This window comes from Psammomys obesus, unplaced genomic scaffold (genome assembly GCF_907164565.1).
Source record: "Psammomys obesus unplaced genomic scaffold, mPsaObe1.curated_primary_1811, whole genome shotgun sequence".
NCBI classification, from domain to species: Eukaryota; Metazoa; Chordata; class Mammalia; order Rodentia; family Muridae; genus Psammomys; species Psammomys obesus.
In genome coordinates this window covers 61,578,776-61,599,697 of record NW_026585644.1, presented here as the reverse complement: position 1 = coordinate 61,599,697, position 20,922 = coordinate 61,578,776, and the positions used below count along the sequence as shown (strand labels likewise).

Below are 20,922 nucleotides of genomic sequence, written 5' to 3'. Positions count from 1 at the left end.
ACTATGTAGTCCAAGCTGGCCTTGAATTCACAGAGATCAGCTTGCCATTGCCTCTGAGTACTGGGATTAAAGACATGCACCCCCCAATACCTGGCTAAAACTTGAAAATAAAGATTTTTAAATTTTAAAAATTATGTACTTTCATTTATAAACTGTCATTTTTTTCTCATATTTTCATGTTTGTTAGATGGGTTAGGGTTTTATTAATGCATATATGAAAAGTGTTTCCTGAGTAGCATTTTAATTGGATGCTTTTAAATTTTCACTAAATTTTGTTTTGTGTCACATTTTAAATCATTTTCCTTTCCTTTCAAGATATGCTGTGATAGCATTTGGGTGTGCCAGCTGTCCTAAATTAACTTGTGGGCGAGAAGGCTGTGGAACGGAGTTTTGCTACCACTGTAAACAGATCTGGCATCCAAACCAGACCTGTGATGCTGCTCGACAGGAGAGAGCTCAGAGCTTACGCTTAAGAACTATACGTTCTTCATCCATTAGTTACAGCCAGGAGTCTGGAGCAGCAGGTATTATGTCTCTATATATTTATATACTTTAAATATATAAATAAATACATACTTATGTATTTTAAAAAATATATTTGTATGTGTGTGCCTAAAGGTGGGAAGTGAGTGGAGATCAGAGGATAACATGGGTGTTGGTCCTCACCTTTTGCTTGTCTGGGACAGGATAACTTGGTTTTTCTGCTGTCTTTGTCAGGCTAGCTAGCCTGTAATCTTCCGGGAATCCCCCGTCCTTTGCCTTGTACTTTGTCCTGTTTTGGGGGATTCAAATTCAGGTCCTCATGCTTGTGAAGCAGGTGCCTTCCTCACTCAGGCACTTGCCCAGTCCTTGTCTGACTTTTAAAAAAATAAGTTATTTGACACAGAGAGATTGCTTGGTGATTTTTTAACCTTTCCTTTCTTGTTTATCCTCAAGATCTCACATTAAAAACATAAATAACTTTAAAAGTCTCACAGTCTTTACAAATTCAAACACATTAAAATTTCAGTTCCTAACCAACCCAGCCATAAAACCGTCAACAAAACCTACAGTTTTTCCTGCTTACAGAGTGTTCTGGGAGCCCAGCATAATCATCATCAGAGAGACATCATCCAGCAACTGATGGATGGGAGCAGACACAGAGTACCACAGCCAAATATTGGCAGAGCCCAGGGAGTCCTTCAGAGGAGATGGAGGAAAAATCAGAGGAACCAGAGGGGTCAGGGACACCACAGAATCAACTCACTGGCACTCTTGGGCGCTCACAAGGATCAGGGAGCCTGTAGGGGGTCTGACCTAGTCTTCTGCATTTATGTTATGGCTGGGTAGCTTGGTGTCCTTGTGGGATTCCTAAGAGTGAGAGCAGGGGCTGTCTCTGACTCTTGCCTGCTTGTGGGATCCTTTTCTTCCTACTGGCATGCTTCATCTACCCTTAATATGATGATATGTTCCTGGCCTTACTTGTAGTTTTTTTATGTCTGTTGGAGGTCTCCTCTTTTCTGAGGGAGGCAGAGAGGGAGATCTGATGGCGGAGGAAAAACTGCATTCAAGGTGTAATATATTAGAGAAGAAAAAAATCTCAGTCCCTTCAAAATAGCCAGTTACTTTTAAAATCCAAAGTCTTCCAATTGTGGGCTCCAGTAAAATAAACCCAATACTTTCTTACCTCAAGAGGGAAAAATCAGGGCACAGTCACAGTCAAGTCAAAGCAAAACCAGACTCCCAACTGTCCAATGTCTAGGATCCACTCACAATCTTCTGGACAACTGCAAAGAGCTTGGGTCACTTTTTTGGTTCTGCCCTTTGTAGTGTACACAGCTTGTCTTCTAGGCTCTGGTTGGCTCCACTCCACTGCTGCTGCTGTTCTTGGTGGTCATCCCATGGTACTGGCATCTCCAAAGTGCTGGGGTCTTGTGTGGTAATTGGGCTACATTTTCACCAATAGCCTCCCCTTGACTTTTCATGTGCAAAGCCTCAACTTTTTTGCATGACCCCTTCAGTCGTTGGCCTTCACCTGAGGTTGCACCTTCACCAGTGGCCTCTCCTGGCCCCTCACAATGCCAAGCAATCAGCTCCTATTAATGACCTCTTCATGCCTTCAAACCCAGTACCACCTGGGTGACACTGACATTGTCGAGCTTGGCTGCTTTCTCGAGTTACAACCTTGTCTGCCTCTGGAACACAACTTCTCTGTGTGCTCAGGAAACTCAGCTCAGTTCTTTCTTAGTCACCAATAATTTTTTAGCTCTCTCTAACCAGTATTAATGGTCCCAGTAACTCAGCAGTTTCACTTCAGTGGTGCTGGTCTCTTGTTTAACCTTCAGCCCCAGCTGACAAAATGACAGACTCTTAATTCAAAATGGCAATGGCCCTGGTAGAATCTTTAAACTTCCCCCTGAAACCTCATAGGCCAGGCCTCCATCTCTTGCAGTGCTCTGAACATTTTTATTTTACCAAACTCCTAAAGAATATCCTAATGAGCTCTCAATGACTCTTCTCACCGAAGGTTCATGAGTCCTTCCACAATCCTGCCCAAAACATGGTCAGGTTTGTCACAACAATACCCCACAATGTTGGTACCACCTTGTCTTAGTTAGAGTTTATATTGCTATGATGAAACACCATGACTAAAAAGCAAGGTGAAGAGAAATTCAGCTTCTACTTCCACATTGCTGTTCAAAAAACAACAATAAAAAAGGGTTTTGTGCTTTATGTGTGTTTCTGTCCTAGAAGCTTTACTCCTTTTGGTTTTTCAAGGCAGGGTTTCTCTGTGCGGCCTTGGCTGTCCTAGACTTGCTTTCTAGACCAGGCTGGCCTCATACTCAGAGACCCACCTGTGTCTGCCTCCCTGAGTGCTGGGATTACAGGTGTGCGCCACCTAGACCAGCTATAAACCTTACTCTTGATGTATTTCTGTTTAATAAATGGAGAGAGTGCTTCTAAGATTGGAAAGATTTTTTTTTGTCAGTAACAACAGAAAAAGAAAGTCACCTGACTTTTTACATACTAGAGCACTGGATATAGTCTGTACCTATTACTCATAAGTGCATAGCATATAAAACTTGTAAACACATTTTAAAAAGGTAATTTGGAATGTAGTACTTGGATTGAATAATTTACAGTGAATTTCTGTTTGTGTAAAGACCACACAATTAAAAATTTAATCTTTTCATTTAAATATTTTATGAAATTAAAGAATTTTTCATATATTCAATCTAGAAGTAAGGGCATAAAAATCAGATCTTCAGGAGACACACGGAACTTCAGGGTGTCTTTGGGCAGGAAATTAAAAATTACCTAGGTGTCTTTCTTCATATAAACATGCATCTTATAAATCTCAAAATTAAATAAAAAACAGACTTCTATTCTTTTTTTCATAAATTTTTTATTTTTTATATTAATTATAGTTTGTTCACTTTGTATCCCAGCTGTAGCCCGCTCCCTCATTCCCCGTCCCTTATCTCCTCCCATGCCTCTCTCCAAGTCCACTGATAGGGGAGGTCCTCCTCCCCTTCCATCTAACCCTAGCCTATCAGGTCTCATCAGGACTGGTTGCATTGTCTTCTCTGTGGCCTGGTAAGGCTGCTCCACCCTCAGGGGGAGGTGATCAAAGAGCCAGCCACTGAGTTCATGTCAGAGACAGCCCCTGTTCCCCTTACTAGGGAACCCACTTGGAGAGTGAGCTGCCATGGGCAATATCTGTGCAGGGGTTCTAGTTTATCTCCATGAATGGTCCTTGGTTGGAGTATCAGTCTCAGAAAAGACCCCTGTACCCAGATTTCTTGGTTGTGTTGCTCTCCTTGTGGAGCTCCTGTCTCCACCAGATCTTTCTATTTCCCCCTTCTTTCATAAGGTTCCCTGGACTCTGCCCAAAGTTTGGCTGTGAGCCTTAACATCTGCTTTGATACTCTGCTGGGTAGAGTCTTTCAGAGGCCCTCTGTGCTAGGCTTCTGTCCTGTTCCCTGTTTTCTCCCTCTTCCAGTTCCATCCCATTTGCCTTTCTGAGTGAGGATTGATCATCTTACCCAGGATCTTCCTTCTTGCTTAGCTTCTTTAGGTGTACAGATTTTAGTTTGTTTATCCTATATTATATGTCTAATATCCACTTATAAGTGAGTATGTACCATGTGTGTCTTTTTGGAAAAAAAAATACTTTGTGCACAAGGAAAGCAACAGAGTCAAAAAATCTGGGCACAGGGTCTTTTCTGAGACTGATACTCCAACCAAGGACATGCTTGGAGATATCCTAGAAACTCTGCACAGATGTAGCCCATGGCAGCTACCCTAGTAAGGGGAACAGGGGCTGTCTCTGACATGAACTCAGTGGCTGCCTCTTTGTTCACCTCCCCCTGAGGGTGGAGCAGCCATGCCAGGCCACAGAGGAGGACAGTGCAGCCAGTCCTGATGAGACCTGATAGGCTAGGGTGAAATGGAAGGGGAGGTGAACCTCCCCATCAGTGGACTAGGGAGAGGCATGGGAGGAGATGAGGGAGGGAAGGCAGGATTGGGAGGGAATGAGGAAGGGAGTTATAGCTGGGATACAAAGTGAATAAATTGTAATAAATAAAAATAAAAATGTATATTTTGTTAACAGTTTTCTTTGTTCATTGGAATTTTAATCCATAGGAAACATTTTGTGTTGCTATCACAGCAAAAAAAAATTTTAACTATAGAAATGTGTAAATAGAAATCTATATTTATACCAACCAGTAATACATTATCATGTACTTGATCTGCTTAAGAAAAAAGTTTTTAAATTTTATTATGGGTTTAACATTTTATATAATATATTTGAGTTTTCATTCTTCCTTGCTTACTGGCTTGTTTCTATCTCCTCTCTTAAATATTTGGGATAGAATGCAAAGGGTTTAGCAATAATAATAATTATGCATATGCATCCAGAATTTAGCAAAGACCTGTTCCTGGAGACTTAGCAGTAGCCATTGGATGTTTCCCTTGGAAATAACAATGTTAAATGTTACTTTCCTTTGGGTGGGGAGGGTTTTTTGTTTTTTTTTGTTTTTTGTTTTTTGTTTTTTCATTCACAGGACACACAAACATGTAGAGTAATAGAATGGACTCCAGACTCCCCTTCCTCTCTGTGACCTGAACAAGGCACTTACCTTAAAAAATGGACACTAGTTTTCTCTTACTTCCAATGTCCATCCCATTTGTCTTTCTAAGTGAGGATTGATCATCTTACCCCAGGTCCTCTTTCTTGTTTATCTTCTTTAGGTGTACAGATTTTAGTGTGTTTTTCTACTTTTGGGATACCTCACTCAGGATGATCTTTCTAGATCTCACCATTTGCCTGCAAATTTCATGATTTCCTTGTTTTTAATTGCTGAGTAATAAAGCTGCTATAAACATGGTTGAGCAAATGTCCTTGTTGTGTACTTGAACATCTTTTGGACATATGCCTAGGAGAGGTATAGCTGGATCATGAGGAAGCACTATTCCTAGCTGTCTGAGAAAGCGCCAGATTGATTTCCAAAGTGGATGTACAAGTTTACATTCCCACCAGCAATGGATGAGTGTTCCCCTTTCTCCACAACCTCTCCAGCATGTGTTGTCACTTGAGTTTTTGATCTTAGCCATTCTGATGGGTGTAAGGTGAAATCTCAGGGTCATTTTGATTTGCATCTCCCTGATGGCTAAGGACATTGAGCATCTCTTTAAGTGTTACTCTGCCATTCAATATTCCTCTACAGAGAATTCCTACCGCAGAGGGCCTCTGAAAGTCTCTACCTAGCAGTGTATCAAAGCAGATGCTGAGACTCATAACCAAACCTTTGACAGAGTGCAAGGAATGACAAGAAAGAAGGGGGAATTAGTATGACCTGGAGAGGACAGGAGCTCCACAAGGACCTAACATTTCTAGGCACAGTGGTCCTTTATGAGACTGTATCTCCAAACCAAGGACCATGTATGGATATAACCTAGAACCCCTGCTCGAATGTAGCCCATGGTAGCTCAGTATCTAAGTGGGTACCCTTAAGGGGAACAGGGACTATTTCTGACATGAACTCAAATGGCTGGCTCTTTGACTTCCCCCCTCCGCCCCCAGAGGGAGGAGCAGCCTTTCTAGGCCACAGAGGAGGACATTGCAGCCAGTCCTGAAGAAACCTGATAAGCTAGGGTCAGATGGAAAGGGAGGAGGACTTCCCCTATCTGTGGACTTGGAAAGGGGCAGGGAGGAGATGAGGGAGGGTAGGATTGGGAGGGAATGAGGGAGCGGGCTACAGCTGGGATACAAAGTTAATAAACTGTAACTAATATTAAAAAGAAAAAAATAGTAAAAAAATGGACACTAACAATGCTCACGTCCATACAGTTGCAACATCTAATGTTAGATATGGAAACACTACAGAACTCTGCTAGAGACTTGAGATTGTGTGAACCCTTGTTAAATCAAAAGAAATGTTGAATGAACATTACAAGTTAGTTATCTAAGCAAATATTGGGCTCCCTCCAAGAAGTCACCATGGAAGAGTGTGTGTAGCCATTTTACACTGGAATGCCTTGCTGGCATAACTGGCAGAATCTGCAAAGGTAGTTTCAGTTTGATTTGAATTTGTTTTATCTGTTGAAATAACCAAAATTCTTTCTTTTATAGCTAAATAAAACTATTGATATCATGCCAGGTAAATCATGGATTTCGGTTCAGGCATGTGTGTATTCAGCTTTCTGATGCTGTGATAACATTGTTACCTACAGAGTCCACACATTAGAACTGTGCAACAAAATTGACCCCCTCAAAAAAATCTAAAAATAATTTCATAATGTTTTACTAAATTTACAGTTTTGTGTTTGCTACTTCTTAAGCAAATAGGAATTGTATTTCTTTTTTATATACTTGTTGTATTTAGGTGTAAAAGCCAGGTTTTCTTTTTGTCTATCTTGATAAAGCAGTTAAAAATTGAGCATAAAACTTGTAGTAAAGGGAAATAGGATATTAGCTTAATGTTTAGAAAGTAGTAGCATGGAACACATTTTCTGAATTGCATATGGGATAGATGATATAGCTGGCTAATGGTGGCAATTAGGTAACTATAAGTTGCTATTTAAAGAACAGCTAGAATTCAAAATGGTGGTATAACTCTTAATCCTTGGTTGCTGCCTAAGATTACCTCCCACTGGATTTTTAAGTTGGCACTCTTGTGCATTTCCTCACACATTAGTATACATACACTTGGCACCAACATCGCTTGAGTCAGCGAACAGAAAAGACAGAGTCTACTCAGGAGCAGTCATGAGGACAAGAATAGCTGCATTTATTATGAAGCTGTTCTCTACGATTTATAGTGTTCTTAGTTGATGTTCTTGGAAGAGAAAGGGGAATTCTCAGTGTTTGAACAGTGCCTTACATGAGTACGAAGTGCTCCCTTCCTAAATGTCTCTTCACTAAAAGAATAGCATACAGTAATCTGCACTTCTCCTTTGTCATTGTTTTTTGTTCTCATTGCTTTGCTACCATGCTTGAAAAATGTTTACAACCTGAAAATTTAATACAAAGTACATTTCCTTCAGAGGAAAAAAAATACTTTCCATACTAAAAACAGCAGATTAAAACTGTTACTTAGTGAACTGTAATTGCAAAGATTTGTTTGGGCAGTGTTGCTTCTGGTAATGTGCCGGAAACCATTTCTACACACTTCATATTTTCTTGTCTCTATGCCCCTCATAGCTGATGATATAAAGCCGTGTCCACGGTGCACTGCTTATATAATAAAGATGAATGATGGGAGCTGCAATCACATGACATGTGCTGTCTGTGGCTGTGAGTTTTGTTGGTTGTGTATGAAAGAAATCTCCGATTTACATTATCTAAGGTAAGCTTATGAAGAGAACTATTTATGTATGAGTAGACTTTACACTGTATACCAAAGTCTTTGTTTCAAAAACAGCATTAACCTAAGTAATTTTATTCCTGAGATTCATAAGCTATGTAAAGAGATCGCTTTTATTCCTCCTTCCATAAGTTTAAAAGCTACCAAATTATACTTAAGTGACTTAGAATCAATAAAAGTAGGAAGTAAAGGTTCCTTTGTTTTTGCATTGTTATTATTGAACTTTAGTGCTAGTATTTGCTATTCTATGCAATTAATCCAGCTCTTAATTTTCTCATTTATATCCCAAGATTGGTTAATTAATTAATTAATTTAGTTTTTCAAGACAGGGTTTCTCTGTGTAGCCCTGGCTGTCCTGGAACTAGCTCTGTAAACTAGGCTGGCCTCAAACTCACAGATTTGCCTGCCTCTGCTTCCCAAGTGCTGGGACCAAAGGCGTGTGCCACCACTGTCTGTCCCAAAGTGAATTTATGATGTAATTACATATGTGACTAAGATGGAGGTGAAATAAGCTTGTTTTATTTTGTATCAGTATATTGTTCAGAAATTAAGGCTTTGAAGGTTATGGAGAACTAGGAATAAATTTTAAATCATAATTAGCAGTATCCTGTTCATGTAACTTAAAGTGGATCTTTCTTTAATCTTTTGGCTTTTAAATGAACCCAAAGTACAAAAGGGAGGTGGTTAAGTATGATAAGTATTTTTCTTCTGTATTTGTTGCTTTGATGTGTTCTAGTATACTTTTTCCCAAAAGTTATTGTATAATTTCCCTCTTAGTCCATCAGGTTGTACTTTTTGGGGGAAGAAACCCTGGAGCCGAAAGAAGAAAATCCTGTGGCAGCTGGGAACCCTTGTTGGTGCTCCTGTAGGGATTGCTCTAATAGCTGGCATTGCCATTCCTGCCATGATCATTGGCATTCCTGTGTATGTGGGTCGCAAGGTAAGTCCTCTCTTCTTACTACAGTACCTTCATTCTAAACTCTTGGTATGTCTTCTCCTAAGAAATGTCTTTGTTTTGTTTTAACACCGAAGTTGGTTTTAGTTTCTTCATTGTAGAAGTTTTGGCCTGGGGATATAATTTTTGGTAAAATTTTTCATGGAGAACATCCTGGATTTGATCTCTAGCACCACATAAACTGGTTGTGGTGGCCCATACTTGTAATTCCAACACTCAGGAAGTGGAGGCAGGAGGACCAGAAATTCAAAACCAGAGCAAGTTTGAACCCAGCCCATATGTCTCAAAAGTAAATAAGTAAACTAACAAAAGGCCCTATTTACACAGTAAACTCTGATGTTTTGTGAGCTAATACCTGTATAAAAAGCAACCTTTGCTACAGATCTGCTTTCACATTTTGAATGATAAATGACACTGTTCTCTATTGGGTATATCCTTGTAAAGTTATTACTGTGAGATCTTTAAGATAGAAATTAATGGCTAAATAATGCATGCCACTTCCATTATATTATTACTGTTAGTAAATACAGTTTACAGGTTATAAGTCTTTTGTGGAAATCCAAATACCAACATTTACTAATCCCTACCACTGTCCTAGAAATGCTGAATTATGTCATTAGCTAAGTAACTTTTTTTTGAAGTGCTAATGGAATAACTTATGAAGTACTAAGAAATCTGTTGCTGTCTAAATTAAATTAATTGAATGTCAAGAAATTATGAGATCCTATCCCAATCAGAACAAAGAGAACAGTTTTCATGGGGGAATAAACAGTTAAAAACTTTATGACAGGTGATTTATAAACTTGAATTAGTCTTTCGGAGGGGGCGAGGGGAGATCTCACTATGTTGTCACCATGTAGTCCTGGCTAGCCTTGAATTCACAAAGATTGGCCTACTTCTGCCTCCCACAGGAAAGGTGTGTTTCACCACACTCAGCTCAATCCTAGTGTTGTAGCACCCTGGTATTTTAGTGTTTAATAGATGTGGTGAAGTAATGATACTTTCATTAACTTGTTTATGGTATGTGTGTAAGCGTATGAGTAGAGGTCAGAGTATAACTTGCTGGAGTTGGTTTTTGCTTTTCTGCTTCCATTATGTTGTTCCAGGGATCATACTGAGGTCATCAGGCTTGACAGCAAGTACTGTTACCCTCTGAGCTATCTTGCCAGCCCAATACTGCAACTTAGAAAAGTTTTTATGATTGATCTTTAATTATACAGAAAGGGGTAGAACATGGATTTGGGTCCAGGTGAATGAATTCTGTATAAGAAGTCCCTCACAGTTTTTGGTCTAGCCATTTGGGCACCTAGTCCTGGAGAAAGTACCAACTCCATAGCTGTCTTAGCTAGGGTTTCTGTTACTCTGGCAAAGTACCATTTTGTTGGAAAGGAAGAGCAAATGGGGAGGAAAGGGTTGGGTTTATACGTCCACATTGTAGTCTTATCACTGAAAGAATCAAGGGCAGGAACTCAAGCGGGACAGGAACCTGAAGGGGTAGGAGCTGATGCAGAAGCTGTGGAGGGATGCTGCTTACTCCCTTGCTCCCCATGGCTTGCTCAGCCTGTTTTCTTACAGAACTCAGGACCACCCAGCCTACAGATGGCACCACCCACCATGGGCTGGGCCCTCCTCCATTAATTACTAATTAAGGCATCTCCTCAGTTGTGGTTCCCTGTTGTAATGACTAGTTTTCTGTTAACTTGACACAAGTTAGAGTCATCAGAGAGGAAGGAGCTTCAGTTGAGAAAATGGATCCATGAGATCCATCTGTAAGACATTTTTTTCAGTGATTGATGTGGGAGGGCCCAGACCATGGAGGGTGATGACATCCCTGGGCTGGTAGTGCTGGGTTCTGTAGGACAGCAGGTGAGCAAGCCAGGGGAAGCAAGTCAGACCCATCTGTGGTCAGTTCTAGCCATGTTTGAATTTCTGCCCTGACTTCCTCCAAAGACCTAGAAGTATAAGCCAAATAAACCCTTTCCTTCCCAATTTACTTTTTGGTCATGGTGTTTTGTTGAAGCAATAAAAACCCTAAAATAACCTCCTTTGAGATAACTCTAGTTTGTGTGTCATGTAGACATAAGACTATCCAGCACAGCCACTGTTATTAGAAAATACTTAGGTTTTTCGAACTAATTCCCTTTGTGTCCTTTAATTCTGTTTCTAAATTGTACTACTAAACTTAGTACAATGAAGAATGATCTTCTTCAATAAGGCAGCTACATTTCATTGATGAGTGTTTTGTTTGCATATATGCCTGTGTACCATGTGTGTGCCTGGTGCTTGCAAAGGCCAGAAGACAACATCAGATCCCCTAGAACTAGAGTTACAGACAGTTGTGAGTATAGATGCTGGTAGTCAAACTTGGTTCTCTGCAAGAGCAGCGGCATGTATTGTTAACTGCTGAGCCATCTCTTCTGGCCCTGAAAATACAATTCCCCCCCCCCAAAAATTTATTTAATAAGTTTTAATAGAAAGGCATATAGCTTGTTGGTAGGGTACTTAGACGGAAACCAGCAGTGACAACAACAACAAAATTGGATTGGTGATTGGTGAAGAACATAGATACTTCTAAATTAAGTGTTTATTTCTGAAGGCTCTTAAGTAAACCTAAACTCTGTGAGTTAGGACCACAGCATAGTAGTAGATCACTTGTACAGCTATGTGTAAGGGCCTGGATTTGATTCCCAGCACTACAAAGATTAAAAAAAAAAAAATCTCCAATATAAAACACCATGACCAAAAGCAACATAGGAAAGAATTATTTGGTTTACTTCCTCATCACAGTTGATCATGGAAGGAAGTCAGGACAGGAACCTGGAGCACATTGCATGGAAGAAGTCTGCGTATTGGCTTGCTTTCTTACATAACCCCAGGACTGCCCACCCAGGGGTGGCACCCCCTGCAGTAGGCTGGGCCCTCCTACATCAACATTAATCAGGGAAATGCCCCACACCCAATCTAGTGTGGGCATTTTCTTTTCCTTGCCTTCCTCTCTCCTTCCCTTCCTCTCCCTCCCTCCCTCCCTCCCTCTCTCCTTTCCTCCCTTCCTCCCACCGTGTCTGTGTCTGTCTGGCTCTGTGTCTCTGGCTCTGTTTCTCTGGCTCTCTCTTGCTCGCTCTGTGTGTGTCTTTCTTAATTTTTCAGACAGGGTTTCTCTGTGTAGTCTTTACCTGCTTGGAACTTACTTTATAGACCAGGCAGGCTGGCCTCCAACTCAGATCATCTGTGTCTACCTCTGGAAACACTGGGATTAAAGGCTTATACCTCCAGTGCCTGGTTTATTGTGGGCACTTTCTCTATTAAAGTTCCCTCTTCCCAAATGATTCTAGTTTATGTCAAGTTGACAAAAAAAAAAAAAAAAACCCACAAAACAAGCAACAACAACAAAATTAGCCAGGACAGACATTGAGATTAATATTTTTTATGTAGTTTCCCAAAAAGATTTTTATTGAAAAGAAAACTATTTTCTCTGGTACTTCAAAGTAGAAGGGAAAGAAATACACTGCATGTACTGCCAAAAATTTATAGAGTAATAGCCAGACAGTAACCCCAGTACTCAGGAGGCCAAACCAGGATTGTACCAGATTCCAGGCCAGACTAGTCTATAGTGCAAGGCCCTGCATCAAAATATGATTGAGGTGTCTGTTGTTGTTGTCCATACATGCACCTAAAGGGCAAGTTAATAGGTTAGTTTTTCCTTTAAATAATGCTCTATGCATTATTTATGAGATCCAGTGCCCTCTTCTGGTCTCTGTGGCCACAGGGCACACACATGGGACACAGACATACATGTAGGTAAACTGCTCATATACATATAATAAATAAAGTTTTAAAAAATGAACGAAACTGAGAGAAAAAAATAGCAAACAGAAACAGTTAAGTTGAACCAAAAGTAATGGGATGATGTGGTCACTGTTACTCCACACTGGTGTTTAACGCTCCCAAAATTGATAGGCTGTGCTGTGCATCTATAATCGCAGCACTTGGGGACCTGAAACGGGGATTACTTCACGTTTGAGGCCAGCCTAAACTATATAGCAAGGTCCTGTCTCAGGGAAAGAAAAAAAAAAAAAAAAAAAAAGGAGGAAAGGGAAAATAGCAAAAGTTGATGGAGGGTTCCTTTCCCTTAGCAGCCTGACCTCAGATCTGCCCTGTGTCTTTGTAGGCTTGGCTTTGCTCTGCTCCAGGACAGTGTCCAGGAATGGGCTGGAAGGGAGCTATAGAACAAAGAACATAGAAAGGACCTAATGTTTTATACTACCTATGTGATTTGGATACCATTCATAGGATGTCTCAAAACAGATGGGAAAATGCTTTTCATTAATTTGGCTCTTGCAAGGCCCAAGAACAAAGAACAAACCATTCCCAGTTTCATTTAATAACTCACAAGCCATCTTATGGCAATAATTATATTTACTAATGTGGATTGTGCAATGGTGCTAAGTAGATTTAACTCCTGTCCTCTGATAACCATTACTTGTCTTTGACTCTACCTCTTCGAACTGTTAAACAGGTAGATAGGATTTTGAATCAATCTGTTAATAATTTTTGTCATAAAAAGAAAGAAGTTTTACTTAAGTGATGCTTGTTCACATAGGACCTTTTAGACTCAATTTTTAGGAGTAAAAACGATTGTGGAAACTTCTCTTGGCTGAGTCAGGGAGTCTTATTTAGAAATAAACCTGTGAAACTCTAGTATTAGTATTTGTTTTTATGAGATGGAATCAAGGCTGACGTTGAACTTCTGACACTACAATCTCCTGAGCTACTGCCTTCTTATGTAAATAGGTCTTTAATAAGAGGCAGTTTATGAGACTGTGGTTTACCTTGAATTAGGGCATTTGACTGAAAATGTATGAGAAATGCTCAGTTTTCTTGTATGTGTAGAATTGTTCCATCTAAGCTAAGTAGATAATGTTTTTCCTCTCTAAACTTCCATTCCTTTTAAATTTAAGATTCATAATCGCTATGAAGGCAAAGATATTTCAAAACACAAGCGGAACCTGGCCATAGCAGGTGGTGTAACCCTGTCTGTAATCGTGTCTCCAGTGGTAGCTGCAGTGACTGTAGGTAAGAGCATGCTGTTAAGCATTTCCTCAGGTCTTAGGAAGTTGATAGAAAAGGCATTTTTAACTATTGTGCTGTTTTGAAGAGGGTTATTCTCAAGTAATTTCATTAAAAGTACCATAGACTTTTCATTTCATTAAAAACACCAAGAACCTCATTTTAAGGCTGGTGTAGCTTACTGGTACAGTGGTTGTCACAGACATACACATCAGCCCTAGGTTCAGTCCCGGCAAGGACCTGTGAGGATAGCTGGGTTCAGAGGCTTGCACTTAGAAAGTTCACAGAGTCAGCCACTTGGGAATCTTGCATTTGCTTGTTGTTCTAGCGAGGTCCTTAGAACTCTGTGCACCTTCTCCTGAAAAGATCTACACTTCATATTTCTGTGATTTACTTTTTGGTTTCTAATGATTTAATTTAACTCCCTTTTAGGCATTGGTGTTCCTATTATGTTAGCTTATGTTTATGGTGTTGTCCCAATTTCCCTCTGCCGAAGTGGGGGTTGTGGAGTTTCAGCAGGCAATGGGAAAGGAGTCAGGATTGAGTTTGATGATGAAAATGACATAAATGTTGGTGGAACTAACACAGCTATAGGTAAGTCCTTTAAACAGATGTAGAAATGTGTTTATTAATTGTCACTGCCTTCCTTTTACTAGGCCTCATTTGTGCTCAGTGTTGGCTCACAGTTCTCTCCCTCTTTTCCCTCTCTTTCCTGTCTCTCTGAGACAGGGTCTCAGTGTGTAGCCTTGGCCAGCCTGGAACTTTCTGTGTAGACCAGGCTGCTTCCCACGTGCTGGGACTAAAGATCCGTGCCTGACGGCTTTTAGTTTTCATCACCTGAAGCACAGCTGTAAAAGGAGCTACTAAAGGCAGTCACATGTGTGGGAGAGGATGGAGAGATTCTGGTGCTTAATTCGATATTATTGACAGAACATGTTGGAAATTAGAACTTTTTCATGGTGTTTTGTTTGATGCATTATGAAGTTATTGTGAAAAGGATTATAGACAGTCAACAAATCAAAAACATCATCTGTATTATTCAAAGAAATACAAATTAGAACCATAGTGGGCAGAAATCGTGAATAATCAAAGGCTTTATACACACTGCCAGTAGAAGTGTCCGTTAGTCAACGGCCATTTTAAACAGTGCTTATTCTATATCCAGCAGTTTTTATCAGAGTATTTCAGCCAGGCCCTCAGAACACTGTCACTTTTCTTTTGTGTGCCTTTCTTGAAATTTCTTGATTGTCTACATGGGGAACAGGATGTCCAACATCCTTGTGAAGGTCTCACATCTTGCCCTGACCATCTGAACACATCCTTTCCCATTCTGTCTTACACAACCTCTCCTTGAAGATGACAGTTACATTCCTGCTTCTAGGCTTTTAAACTTGTACTTACCTGTGCCTGGAATACTCTGCTTTCAGATAATTTTATGGCTCACTTGTTCACTGTCTTTGAGTCTCTTACAAATATGACCTCTTCCGTAGTCATATTATAAAAGCTATGTGCAGGGATTATGCATGCAGTCTTCACTCTTCACTCTCTTTTACCTCTGCTGTATTTTTGATAGCTTTTGTCATGTTATGTAATATAAGTGGTTGTGTAATGGTATCTCAAATAGAGGCATAAATAAGTGAATTTCTCAATATAAAGCATGTGACTAGCACTGCAAAATCACAATACAGTGCTAATACACCTTGTAATAGCTTAGAGACTATTAGAACTGTGAACTCTAGAAATCAACTTTTGTCCCAATCTTACTGATGTAGAAAATAGGATCTCTCATTGGAACCTAGTGCTGGCCAGGGTGAACTTTTAAATAGTTCATTTAAAATTTCTAAATCTTCTGGACATAACCAAAAAAAAAAAAAAAAAATAGTGATCATCTTAAATTTAGAGCCAGCCTTAAATTGAGCTATACACCCTGAAATAGTTTTCTTTATGCCTAACCATGGCTGTGATTTGTACTTTGTTTAATTCTGATATTCTTTCTAAAATCATATAGGAGTTGAAGGCAGGGAAATGAATGAGTAATCATTCTTATTTCTTGAATTATTTTACATTTAGATCCAACATCAGTAGCAGAAGCAAGGCACAACCCTAGCATAGGAGAGGGAAGTGTTGGTGGTCTGACTGGCAGTCTGAGTGCAAGTGGAAGCCACATGGACCGAATAGGCACCATTAGAGACAACTTGAGTGAAACAGCTAGCACCATGGCGCTAGCTGGAGCTAGTATAACAGGAAGCCTGTCTGGAAGTGTCATGGTAAATTGTTTCAACAGGTAAGAAATAGCTCTTTGTTTTGATTCCTAGGCTTAAAAAGTAAAATTTAGGGAAGAATGATGAGATTTGTTTTGTTTTGTTTTACCATGTTTGGTACTTATGTTGGAATAAATACTAAGTCCTGAGACATAGCACTTGATGAAATTGGATCTGATAAATGACTGCTGGAGCTTCATTTGAGTATGTTGACGTAAAGGCCATGTTTAGCCTACTCCTTGTTTCTGTGGGGACCACTAGATGTTAGCAATTAGCCTCGGCCTGCGGCTAGGGGGACTGGTAGAGTCAGGATGCTCCAGGTGCATGAAGCAGGACTTAAACTGTCTGCCTGCATCCTAAAGTGATGATGGTCATCTTGACTGATAACCATGGAGAGGAGGACGAGGAACTAATGTACTAATTACTTTGTTTTGTTGTCGTTGTTTGTTTTTTAGTTCAGTATTTGTTTTAGCTTTTTTATGTGGAAGAAAGTAGGTGAATTAAAAGATAAGTCAGTCACATTTATCTTATTTACTTAGATAGAAATTAACTTGTAGTGGTATTTATATATTACCTCTTATGACAAAATCAGATGTGGCTGAAGTCAGTTATTATAACTCTTTTTAACATGGGATTTTTAAAAAATTATTATTTGCAATAGAGTCTCAACTGTGTGGCCCTGGCTAACCTGGAACTGGCCCTATAGGCCAGGCTGTCCTCAGACTCATAGTGACCAGCCTGCCTGTGCCTCCTAAGCCTGGGATTAAATGGGTTTGCCGCCACACCCAGTTAATAGAGGATTTTACAAATTTATTATTGGTTACTATAATCTGACTTTATATTTTGTGCTGAAACATGACAAAGGACTATATCCTAGAATAATGGAGATCTTTAGGTTAAAAAGTTTGTTTTATCCTTTTGGTAGTGTCTTGATTCTCTTGGGTGGATATTTTCAGTGTACATTATTATCTGTGTCATCAAACAAGTGGGAATTGAAAATCTACACTGTCTGCAGTTTTATTACTGAAGTTTTTAACTGAATTATTTAAAGATATGTATTATGATTGCTGATCTATAAATTATTGAAGGTTTATGTGATGCCATCCTCTTTAAGGTTGGAAGTACAAGCAGACGTGCAGAAGGAACGGTACAGTCTCAGTGGAGAATCTGGCACAGTGAGCTTAGGAACAGTTAGTGATAATGCCAGCACCAAAGCGATGGCAGGATCCATTCTGAATTCCTACATCCCTCTGGACAGGTAAGGAAGAATGTCCTTCCGATAATATTGGAAGGGTTTTTAAAAATTAATTTAAAAAGAGTTATCCCAGGCTGGAGAGATGCCTCAGAGGTTAAGAGTACTGGGTATTCTTCCAAAAGACCTGAGTTCAAGTCCCATCAACTACATGGTGGCTCACAACCATCTATAATTAGATCCAATGTCTTCTGCTACCACACATGCAAGCAAAATACTGTATAAATAAGTATTTATTTATACTTTTGGGGGGGAAAAGCCTTATTCCTGTCACTGGGCACAGTCTGAGAAAACTGAGATGTTCAAAGAAGGCTTTCATCAAGGTAGAAGGTAAATTTGTGGTCGCTAAGAGCTGACGAGAGGGAAGAATGGGGGCTGAGTTCTAGTCAGTGTAGGGTTTGGGGCGTAGCGGTTAAGAGTACTTGCTCCTTTTCTAGAAGACCTGGGTTCACTTCTAAGCCACAATAGGTAACTCACATTCACCTGTAACTCCAGTTCCTGGGGCTCTGATGCCCTTTTCTGGTCACATAAATTAGTCTTCTTTTTAATTGAAGCAATAAGACAGTCATCTTGAACTGTTCATGGTAGTGCACACCTTTAATCCCAGCATTCTGGAGGCAGACGCAGTCAGATCTTTTGAGTTCAAGGCCAGCTTGGTCTACATAGTGAGTTCAAGGTCAGCCAGGGCTTCATATTTAGACCCTGTCTCAACAAACAACAACAAAGACAACAGTCCTCTTACATGAAGTTTTATGTTAGTAGAATGTGATCTGCATTAAAATGTTCCAATAGCTTCTATGCATAGACTTTACTATTTCACTACTTTACTTTGCTTTTACCTGAACGGAAATAAAAACGAAGTCAGACATAGTTTTATTTTTGTTACTCTTGTTTCAGAGAAGGGAATAGTGTGGAAGTGCAAGTGGATATTGAATCAAAGCCATTCAAGTTCCGGCACAACAGTGGAAGCAGTAGTGTGGAGGATGGCAGTGCTGCCAGAAGCCACACTGGTGGTTCCTCCAGTGGCTTGCCCGAAGGTAAATCCAGTGCCGCCAAGTGGTCCAAAGAAGCAACAGCAGGAAAAAAGTCAAAAAGTGGTAAATTGAGGAAAAAGGGTAACATGAAGATAAATGAAACCAGAGAGGACATGGATGCACAGTTGTTAGAACAGCAAAGCACGAACTCAAGTGAATTTGAGGCGCCATCCCTCAGTGACAGTATGCCATCTGTAGCAGATTCCCACTCTAGTCATTTTTCTGAATTTAGCTGTTCAGACTTAGAAAGCATGAGAACACCCTGTAGTCATGGTTCCACTGATTGTCACACACGCTTTGCGACTGTGAATACCCTTCCTGAGGTGGAAAATGACCGTCTGGAGAATTCACCACATCAGTGTAGCAGTTCTCTGCTTTCCAAAATTGCTTCCTGTTCAGAAGTTCCACAGCCAGTTCATGTTGCAGAAGAGCATGGCACCAGCAAAAGTGAGATGAAGCCTAATGTTGATTTGTGTTTTGGTGATGCACTGAAAGAAACAAATAATAACCACTCATATCAGACAGTGGACTTGAAAGCTGCTGTTCAGACTGAAATTTAGGCTCATGAGTGCTGCAGAGTAATGACCACTGAACAACCCTGTTTGGAGCTGGTTGAACCAGCAACTGTTAAGGTTAAGTTACCAGCAAAAACCAGGTTTCATAATCATAATGCAAATACATTTGTATGTTTAGCAAGGCATTGTGTTTCGTGTAGATGTTAATTACTAAATTATGAAATGAAGGCTTTAAATGTGCATTATTATGAGAATCATAACTTAAGAAAAAGGCATGTTTTGTGTTCTTGTCACAAAACATTGCTTGATGCATATACCTGTGTATTTAGATAGGGATGTGGTTTAATTTATAATCATATACTAACTGTTCTCTGTTCTACAGCATTTGTAAGAAAAATTGAGGCATAGGGATAAGTGGTTAGTGACATTATATTGAAACCACTAAGGGGTGGTGTTGAAAAGAACTTGTCAGATTACTCAGTATATGATCCTCTTTGTAACGTTTCTCTTCATAACTGAGCTTAAATTTCATTTCTTTCTTCATATGCAATGTGGATACAAAGCTTAATGCAGCCCATTGGTAACCATTTGGATACTTAGACAGTTGAGCAAGATTTTGGCAGTTTTTGCACAACTTTGAAGTAGAAACACCTGGTACTGTTATATATCTCATGTATTGTTGATGCCATTTTAGAAGAAAAAGGTAAAAGTAGGTAACTTAAGTATACTGACAACAAGAAATGAGACATAAAACTACAGAGTAAAATCCATTAGGATGTAAGTATTATAAAAGTCACCTGTCACTAAGGCAAGTTAGTACCCATTGATTCTTGATGCCTTTGGTAGAGACTGGGTTTCACAAGCCTAGTCATTTGAGGGTTTTGCTCCATCACATCCCATAATGTCTTCTCCTCTCCTTGGAGTATATAGAAAAATACAGGAAATAGATAAACATGAATGTGGTTATTAACTATGCTGAAAAAGTATTCACCTACCAAAGACACACTCAGGCTTTAGTAAATTTAACATTACATAACCTCAATGTTTAACATGTGTATCTTTTGAACCATGAAATCAAAGCAATGCAGAGCTTCTACCAAGCTTATACAAAAGGTCTATGTATGGCTTTGTTTCATTTTGCTTTTGTTTATGAAGGATATTCAGCTGACACAAGCAAAAGTTGGCCAAAATACTGCCTGTACTGTTAACTTCCCATATAACTCTCCTAGCAGACTAACCTCATAGCAGTCAAGTACTTCACCTTAGGTTGTCTTTAATTATTACCATTATGGTGCTACTGAGCATTTTCTTTTGATAAAAAAGAAAAATGTCCCAGGCTGCAGTCTTCTACCATCATTTTCCTCACTGCGTCCATTAATTTGCATATATAACACTAGTGCCAGTTATTTTATTTGATAATGCTTATTATGGTATTTGTACATTTGTTTGCATTCCAGTTTTGTTCAGTAATGAGTGTGTAAAGAGCATACATGAAATAAATGTAAATACTAATGTACTTGATGTGTGCATGGGAATTTTTACAAAAATGGGTTGCTCATTTGCTATTTTAGTTGGGGTTATCTAGAGGGATAGAGCTGATAGAATGAATACATAGAAAAGGAGATTTGTGGCTTTCAGGATGTGGTCCAGGTAGTCCAACAATGGCTGTCTGCCAATATAAAGTTCAAGAGGCCAGTAGTGTCTGTCCACAAGGCTGGATGTCTTAGTTGGTCTTCATTATATGCCAGAATCCCAAAAAAGTAGGCTCTAATGCCAGTGAAGAAATGGATTTCACTTTTTACAAAGAACAAAAGCTTCCTTCTTCTATGTCCTTTATATAAACTGCCACTAGAAGACACAGCTCAGATTAAAGGTGGATGGGTCTTCCTACCTCAAGATCCAGATTAAAAGTAGGTGTTCCCATTTCAAGTGATTTATTTAGCAATCCCTCACAAGTGCACTTAACCAGATTGATGCGGTCATGTTTA

General features: G+C 39.6%; 1 protein-coding gene across 6 annotated transcripts in view; it reads left to right on the top strand.

Annotated features, from left to right (window-relative positions):
• The window catches only part of Rnf19a (ring finger protein 19A, RBR E3 ubiquitin protein ligase), a 44,143-nt gene extending 23,693 nt beyond the window's left edge, over window positions 1-20,450 (top strand). For all 6 annotated transcript variants that reach the window (XM_055620352.1, XM_055620342.1, XM_055620323.1 and 3 more), the window contains 8 exons: window positions 316-524; window positions 7,688-7,832; window positions 8,628-8,790; window positions 13,764-13,878; window positions 14,305-14,466; window positions 15,943-16,156; window positions 17,248-17,391; window positions 18,283-20,450. In XM_055620352.1, coding sequence (XP_055476327.1) covers window positions 316-524; window positions 7,688-7,832; window positions 8,628-8,790; window positions 13,764-13,878; window positions 14,305-14,466; window positions 15,943-16,156; window positions 17,248-17,391; window positions 18,283-18,979 — 1,849 coding nt within the window. In that variant the 3' untranslated portion in view covers window positions 18,980-20,450. The remainder of the gene's footprint in view (window positions 1-315; window positions 525-7,687; window positions 7,833-8,627; window positions 8,791-13,763; window positions 13,879-14,304; window positions 14,467-15,942; window positions 16,157-17,247; window positions 17,392-18,282) is intronic.
• The last annotated feature ends 472 nt before the right edge of the window (window positions 20,451-20,922 follow it).